This window comes from Haematobia irritans, chromosome 4 (assembly GCF_050003625.1).
Source record: "Haematobia irritans isolate KBUSLIRL chromosome 4, ASM5000362v1, whole genome shotgun sequence".
In the NCBI taxonomy this organism is placed as follows: Eukaryota; Metazoa; Arthropoda; class Insecta; order Diptera; family Muscidae; genus Haematobia; species Haematobia irritans.
Genome location: NC_134400.1, coordinates 33,616,065 through 33,625,089, shown reverse-complemented (window position 1 = coordinate 33,625,089; position 9,025 = coordinate 33,616,065). Strand labels below are relative to the sequence as shown.

The window sequence follows — 9,025 nt, the reverse complement described above, 5'->3', positions numbered from 1 at the left end:
ATAGCCCCCATATAAACCGATCCCCAGATGTGGTTTGCGGAGCCTCTAAGAGAAGAAATTTTCATCCGATCCGGCTGAAATTTGGTACGTGGTGTAAGTATATGGTCTCTAACAAACATGCAAACATTGGTCCACATCGGTCCATAATTATATATAGCCCCCATATAAACCGATCCCCAGATTTGGCTTGCGGAGCCTCTAAGAGAAGCAAGTTTCATCCGATACGGCTGAAATTTGGTACGTGGTGTAAGTATATGGTCTCTAACAACTGTGCACAAAGTGGTCCACATTGGTCCATAATTATATATAGCCCCCATATAAACCGATCCCCAGATGTGGTTTGCGGAGCCTCTAAGAGAAGAAATTTTCATCCGATCCGGCTGAAATTTGGTACATGGTGTTAGTATATGGTCTCTAACAAACATGCAAACATTGGTCCACATCGGTCCATAATTATATATAGCCCCCATATAAACCGATCCCCAAATTTGGCTTGTGGATCGTCTAAGAGAAGCAAATTTCATCCGATCCGGCTATTGATTTGGTACATAGTGTAAGTATATGGTCTCTAACAACCATGCAAAAATTGGTCCACATCGGTCCATAATTATATATAGCCCCCATATAAACAGATCCCCCGATTTGGCTTTCGGAGCCTCTAAGAGAAACAAATTTCATCCGATCCGGCTGAAATTTGGTACATGGTGTTCGTATATGGTCTCTAACAACCATGCAAAAATTGGTCCACATCGGTCCATAATTATATATAGGCCCCATATAAACCGATCCCCAGATTTGGCTTGCGGAGCCTCTAAGAAAAGAAACTTTCATCCGATCCGGCTGAAATTTGGTACATGGTGTTAGTATATGGTCTCTAACAACTATGCACAAAGTGGTCCACATTGGTCCATAATTATATATAGCCCCCATATAAACCGATCCCCAGATGTGGTTTGCGGAGCCTCTAAGAGAAGCAAGTTTCATCCGATACGGCTGAAATTTGGTACGTGGTGTAAGTATATGGTCTCTAACAACTATGCACAAAGTGGTACACATTGGTCCATAATTATATATAGCCCCCATATAAACCGATCCCCAGATGTGGTTTGCGGAGCCTCTAAGAGAAGAAATTTTCATCCGATCCGGCTGAAATTTGGTACATGGTGTTAGTATATGGTCTCTAACAAACATGCAAACATTGGTCCACATCGGTCCATAATTATATATAGCCCCCATATGAACCGATCCCCCGATTTGGCTTGCGGAGCCTCTAAGTGAAGAAATTTTCATCCGATCCGGCTGAAATTTGGTACGTGGTGGTAGTATATGATATTTAAGAACCATGCCAAAAGTGGTCCATATCAGTCCATAATCATATATAGCCCCCATATAAACCGATCCCGAGATTTGGTTTTGGAACCTCTTGGAGGAGTAAACTTCATCCGAGTCAGTTGAAATTTGGTACATTGTGCTAGTATATGACCGTTAACAACCATGCCTAACTAGGTCCATATCGGTCTATAGTTATATATAGCCCTCAGATAAATCGATCCCCAATCACACAAAAATTTGTCCATATCAAGTTCATAATTGTATATAGCCCCCATATCACCATTCAATTCTGGCGCTCTAAGTACCGTGGAAAAGTCCATATCGATTTGTATTTATTTGTAGACTTACCTAAACATACCTTTTTTGTCTAATATATACCACGTATGGACTAACTCACAATTTAGAAAACGATGGTAAAAAGTTTTAAGATACCACAACCCAAGTAATTCGATTGTGGATGACAGTCTTTCGTAGAAGTTTCTACTCAATCCATGGTGGAGGGTACATAAGATTCGGCCTGGCCGCACTTACGGCCGTATATACTTTTTTTTTAGTTTTTATCTATAGACAATTTTATTCTATAGATTTTTTTTTTAATTTTATTCTATAGAAATTTTTTTAAAATTTTATTTCTATAGAAAATTTTGTGAAAATTTAGATTTTGTCAAAATTTTATTTCTGTAGAAATATTTTGTAAAAATTGTCAAAATTTTATTTCTATAGAAAATTTTTGTCAAAATTACCTTCTTATTACTATCACGTGCCTTTGATTTAAAATTACCAAATAGTTTTTACAAAAAAATATACAAAACTATTACATTTGTCTTTATTTTTATAGTTATTTGTTGCTTAATAAGTAGTTTTTATTTTCGATCTATTTTTAAATAAATTAACATTTTAATTGCATATCGTTATACAGTCTTTCGTTACTCTCACACAAAAAATGCTGCTACTTAAGAACTAAAAAAAAAAATAAAAACGATCAAAACTGGATTGCACTTGATATCGGGGACAAAAAAAAATTAGTGACGTTGAATGATGACACATCCATGAGCCACCATGCATACAGATCACTGACAATCAAATTTCCATCATCACAAAATTATGCTAATATAGTTTTTAAGGGGAAAAAGGGGAGAGGAAGATTTTAAAATAAATTCTAAATTCCATATTTTCTTGTTGCGATTATTAAAGATAAAGAAAGAAAACAATCTGGTAACTCTTAAATAATAAATAAATCAATAGAAATATTGAAGAATACTTTTAGTTGTTGTCCATAATGGGTGACGGCGTCGGCCAATCGCGATCCGGGTGGCTTAGAACTCCCGATCACGCATAATTAAACTTAGAGGAGTTTTAGGCGCCAGCAAAAATTCAAATTCCGTTTCCAGGGGTTTTGTGAAACTAATATCGAAAGCAAGCAGTAGCTATAAATGGATGAAGAAAAAAGAAAATATATAAATAAATAAATAAAATAATAAAAAAAAATGTTTTTTGTTTACTGACTGACCTTTGCTAGTAGCAACACGATTTCCATTTCCACGAAACGTTTACCCGGACATGTACGTTTGCCTATGCCAAATGGTACTACTATCGATGAGCTATCAATGTTAACACTAAAATTTCCTTCCTTATCTATCCAACGTTCGGGATGAAATGTTTTTGCTTCTGGGAAGTTATTGTCCTTGTGGCAGGCAATCATATTTTGGCAGAGAACAACGGTCTGAGAAAGAAAATAAAAACAAAATTAAAAACAAACAAAGATGATCGTGAATATGGTTTCTAATGTCTTCTTGTCAAAATTTTATTTCTATAGGAAATTTTTATTTCAACAGAATTTTTGCAAAATTTTATTTCTATAGAAAATTTTGCCGAAATTTTATTTCTATAGAAAATTTTGCCAAAATTTTATTTCTATCGAAAATTTTGCCAAAATTTTATTTCTATAGAAAATTTTCTCAACATTTTATTTCTATAGAAAATTTTCTCAACATTTTATTTCTAGAGAAAATTTTGTCAAAATTTTATTTCTATAGAAAATTTTGTCAAAATTTAATTTTTTAATAGAAAATGTTATCAAAATTTTATTTTTTAATAAAAAATTTTGTAAAAATTTTATTTACAAAGAAAATAATCTTAACATTTTTTTCTATAGGAAATTTTATCAAAATTTTATTTCTATAGAAAATTTTATTTTTATAGAACATTTTGTCAAATTTTGTATACCCTCCACCATAGGATGGGGGGTATATTAACTTTGTCATTCCGTTTATAACACATCGAAATATTGCTCTAAGACCCCATAAAATATATATATTCTGGGTCGTGGTGAAATTCTGAGTCGATTTGAGCATGGTCCACATCGGTCCATAATTATATATAGCCCCCATATAAACCGATCCCCCGATTTGGATTGCGGAGCCTCTAAGAGAAGCAATTTTCATCCGATCCGGCTGGTGATTTGGTACATGGTGTTAGTATATGGTCTCTAACAACCATGCAAAAATTGGTCCACATCGGTCCATAATTATATATAGCCCCCATATAAACCGATCCCCCGATTTGGCTTGCGGAGCCTCTAAGAGAAGCAAATTTCATCCGATCCGGCTGAAATTTGGTACATGGTGTTAGTATATGGTCTCTAAAAACCATGCAAAAATGGGTCCACATCGGTCCATAATTATATATAGCCGCCATATAAACCGATCCCCAGATTTGGCGTGCGGAGCCTCTAAGAGAAGAAAATTTCGTCCGATCCGGCTGAAATTTGGTACATGGTGTTAGTATATGGTCTCTAACAACTATGCAAAAATTGGTCCACATCGGTCAATAATTATATGTAGCCCCCATATAAACCGATACCCCGATTTGGCTTGCGGAGCCTCTAAGAGAAGCAAATTTCATCCGATCCGGCTGAAATTTGGTACATGGTGTTAGTATATGGTCTCTAATGACCATGCAAAAATTGGTCGAAATCGGTCCATAATTATATATAGCCCCCATATAAACCGATCCCCAGATTTGACCTCCGGAGCCCCTTGGAAGAGCACAATTCATCCGATTCGGTTGAAATTTGGTACGTGATGTTAGTATATGGTATCCAACAACCATGCAGGAATTGGTTCATATCAGTCCATAATTATATATAGCCCCCATAATTATATACCGATCCCCAGATTTGACCTCCGGTGCCTTTTGGAGAAGCAAAATTCATCCGATCTGGTTGAAATTTGTCACGTGGTGGTAGTATGTGATATTTAACAACCATACTAAAATTGGTCCATATCAGTTCATAATCATATATAGCCCCCATATAAACCGATCCCGAGATTTGGTTTTGGAGCCTCTTGGAGGAGCAAATTTCATCCGAGACAGTTGAAATTTGGTATATTGTGCTAGTATATGGCCGTTAACAACCATGCCTAACTAGGTCCATATTGGTCCATAGTGAGCCCCCATATAAGCGACCCCCATATTTCAATTCTGGCTCCCTACGTACCGTGCTAAAGTCCATATCGACTCGTAATTATTTGTAGACTTACCTACACATACATTTTTTGTCTAATATATACCACGTATGGACTAACTCACAATTTAGAAAACGATTTAAGATACCACAACCCAAGTAATTCGATTGTGGATGACAGTCTTTCGTAGAAGTTTCTACGCAATCCATGGTGGAGGGTACATAAGATTCGGCCTGGCCGAACTTACGGCCGTTTATACTTGTTTTATATAAAATTTTGTCAAAATTTTATTTCTATAGAAAATTTTGTCAATATTTTATATCAATAGAAAATTTTGTCAATGGTTTATTTCTATAGACATTTTTGTCAAAATTTTATTCCTATAGAAAATTTTTTCAATATTTTTTTTACAGAAAATTTTATCAAAATTTTATTTCTATTACAAATTATGTCAAATTTTTATTTCTATAGAAAAATTTTGTCAAAATTTTATTTCTATAGAAAATTTTGTCAAATTCTATTTCTATGGAAAGTTTTGTCAAAATTCTACGGAAAATTTTATTTCTATTAAAAATTTTGTCAACATTTTATTGCAATAGAAAATTTTGTCAAAAATTTATGTCTATAGAAAATTTTGTCAAAATTTTATTTCTATAGAAAATGTTGTCAAAAGTTTTTTTCTATGGAAAATTTTGTTAACATTTTTTTATGGAAAATTTTGTCAAAATTTTATTTCTATAAAATATTGCCAACATTATATTTCTATAGAAAATTTTATTTCTATAGTAAATTTTCTCAAAATGTTATTTTAATAGAAAATTTTCTCAAAATTTTATTTCTATAGAAATATTTCTCAACATTTTGTTTCTAAAAAAATTTTATCAACATTTTTTCAAATTTTCTCAAAATTTTATTTCTATAGAAAATTTATGAATTTTCTTTTTGTTATAGTTGGAGATCCACCTTTTTGCAAAATCTACCAAAACATTAGTATAAAGTGACTTTTGTTAAGTCGAAACTGGGATTGAACATACAAACTCCTTTGTACGTAAGACAAGCATGCCATGGTGGCTGCCGAAGAAAATTTTTTGGATGAAGTTCCATTTCATTCAATGTTGACCGATGTAAATTTGCAGTCTAGTGGATGACGTGGTATGGTGATCAAACAGCCGTAATAGAAGGCTGTTTGATCACCATACTAAAAAAATTATAATAGGTACCTATTCCGATGACTCTAGGCTACCATAGGTATAGTGTCAACCTGTTATGTTAGGCTCACTTAGACTATTCAGTCTATTGTGGGGAACTTCTCTCTTATAACTGATTGCTGCCCGATTCTATGTTAAGCTCAATGACAAGGGACCTCCTTTTTATAGCCGAGTCCGAACGGCGTTCCACATTGCAGTGAAACCACTTAGAGAAGCTTTGAAACACTCAGAAATGTCACCAGCATTATTGAGGCGGGATAAATCACCGCTGAAAATATTTTTGGTGTTTGGTCGAAACTGGGTCTGAACCCAAGACCCTGTGCGGGCATACTAACCATTGCACCACGTTGGCTCCCAATAAGTACCTATTACCATGATTCTAAAGACTGCTTTTCAGTGGTAAGAGTTTTCAAGTCATATCCCACGTCTAACTATTCCTTGCATCCATTTCTTTAAGGATTACAACTTTGAGTCATCGTTGGCTAAAGAAATTTTGATTTTCCAAAAGGTTTACTAGAACTTGGTCGGTCCCTCTGCAAGTCGACTTTTGGGCACCTATTACGTTGACTCTAAAGACTTTTTGTTAGCGATCAATGTTTTCAAGTCATTGAACTTCAGTAAACTTTTCAAGGCGCTTGGGGACCATAATGTTCACAGCCTCCCCAGTTTCCTATATCAAATAATTCGTTGCATTAATTTCAAGAAGTAGCTTCGGCGATTTAAAGCTCTTCCTGCAAGGATTACTACCTTGTGACATCGTTGGATTAGGAGGGGCAAGGTCCGGCTTGCCAAAAAAAAATAGACATACCACAACTTCGTCGGTCGGTCCGTCTGCTAGCGGACTTTTGGGAACTAAATGGACCACTGTTTTCCCAGTTTCCCATTTCAAATAATTCCTTGCATCCAAATTTGCTTCGGCAAAACTAATAGTTCTTTCTTCGAACTGCCAAACGGCATACTATAACTTCGTCGATCCGTCTGGACATAATTCTTGGACATGCCCTAATGTTGGCAGCCTAGTAAATGATGTGGTACTTCTTTCCCTGATACTTCTTCCACACAAAAAATTGTAAAACTACATATTCCGATGGCTATAAAAACCTCTTGTGAGGGATCAGAGCATCACACTAAAAGTTGTAATAGGTACATATTCCGATGTATCCAAAGGCAGCTTATCAACGACCAGAGTTTTAAAGTCATTGATATGGGCTTTGTAAACTTTTTAAGTCTCGTTGGAAGCATAATGTCCACAGCCTGTCCAGTTTCCCAATTCAAATAATTCCTTGCATCCATTTTAAGGAGCTATTTCGGCAATTTTTAAAACTCTTCCTATATGGATTATTAGCTTGTGATATCGTTGGATTAGGAGAAGTCCGTCTGCAAGTCGACATTTAGGAGCTAACTCCTTTTTCTTTGACCATCATATTGGGAAATTATAATAGGTACCTATTACGATGACTCTGAAGACTGCTTGTCAGCGATCAGAGTTTTCAAATCCTATGGAACAATAATGTCCAATTTTTTTCCAATTTTCCATTCCTTGCATCAATTTCAAGGAGCCCCTTCGGCGATCTTTAAAGCTTTTTTGTTCAAGGTCTAATTTTTTTTACATTGTTGTTTCAAGAAAACTCCGATTTGCCAATAGACATACTACAATTCCGTCAGATCTAAGATCTAATCCCTGTGGCCCTAAAGTTGAATAAAAGTGTGTTAAATGTATTTGTTTTATTGAAACAGTCTCCAATAACGAAAAATGTGTAATAGGTACAAATTACGATGACATTCAAGAGGACTATAGGACAATCCCTTATTTGAGACTCACTTTCACCATTCGTTTGGTGTGACAATGTACTAAAGGTAAAGTCCTAAAATTTAGCTTACATAAATTTTGTTATTAAGTTTTGTTTTTTGTGTATTCTTCCTTCCGCCTTCACTTTAATTGCTACGTAAGATCAATATTATCGCTTCATTTTATACTTACCCCTGCTTTTAGCTCATAACCTGAAAGCTCCATATCTTCCTCCAATATTCTGGCTAAACAAAAAGCTGTTGGCCTAATGCGATATGATTCCTGTATACAGGCTTTGGTGAATGTGGCATTGGTGAAGGCATCCTGCAATATTAGCGTATGACGATACTCTTGAAACTCTTCCAAAATTTTTGATATAACCTCTGCGTTGCCAGTCACCGAACTTAGGACAAACAACAAAGTATTTGCCAACTATGGAAATCAGAGAGAAAATATAAAACACATGACTCTTCAAGTCTTAAGAAAATTAAATATATAAAAATGAATGACACACCTACCGTCTCAATACCAGCTGCAATGAAATCAATAATGGCAGATTTTTTATCCCTAATATCCAAATCCTTCAAATCCAAAATATGCTGGAATACACTGCGTACATCATCATCGTGATGCATGAAATTGGCATTATTCTCTTCCAGAGCCTGATCCACCATTTCCGAAATCACACTATGCATGAACTGAGAAGTTACTTTCTAGATTTCTTAAAAGCTATTGAAGGGCTATTGGAAACACATTTGCCTGACTTGGGAATACTTACTCGTAAATGGTCTCCTCGGCACGGGCAAATTTCCTATAGGTCTCTGTGGGAAAATATTTCCACATGCCAAAACCATAGTAGGAATCTCTTTGGGATATGAACAACTGTTTAACGGCGGCGGCCAGTTGGCGTATTTTTTCCGGTTGCTCGGTATTGGTGGAGAGGAAACCCATGCGACGACCCAGCATCAGGGTACACACAGCCTCTAGACCCATCAAATTGGCAATATCTTCAAAATTGGTAACCTCGAACGTATGAGGATCTCTATGTGCTTTTAAAAGATCAATAAAATCATCACATACCAAATTCAAGGCTGGCAAAAAATTCTGTAATATTCGGGGCGATGTGATGAACGAGGTAAGGGAGGAGCGTAGTTTTTGCCATGTGGGACCCTGTCTAAACGGAAGGGGGGCGTTTAATCGTGATGCCTAAAACAAATGGCCCAACTTAC

The 9,025-nt window shown here is 35.5% G+C and overlaps 1 protein-coding gene across 1 annotated transcript in view; it reads right to left on the bottom strand.

Moving 5' to 3' along the window:
- Positions 1–2,136: 2,136 nt before the first annotated feature.
- shd (cytochrome P450 family 24 subfamily A member shade) overlaps positions 2,137–9,025 on the bottom strand; it is a 122,256-nt gene continuing 115,367 nt past the window's right edge. The window contains exons 4-8 of the mRNA XM_075306399.1: positions 8,575–8,970; positions 8,315–8,483; positions 7,989–8,228; positions 2,843–3,055; positions 2,137–2,759 (exon numbers count right to left, since the gene is read on the bottom strand). Coding sequence (XP_075162514.1) covers positions 2,649–2,759; positions 2,843–3,055; positions 7,989–8,228; positions 8,315–8,483; positions 8,575–8,970 — 1,129 coding nt within the window. The 3' untranslated portion in view covers positions 2,137–2,648. The remainder of the gene's footprint in view (positions 2,760–2,842; positions 3,056–7,988; positions 8,229–8,314; positions 8,484–8,574; positions 8,971–9,025) is intronic.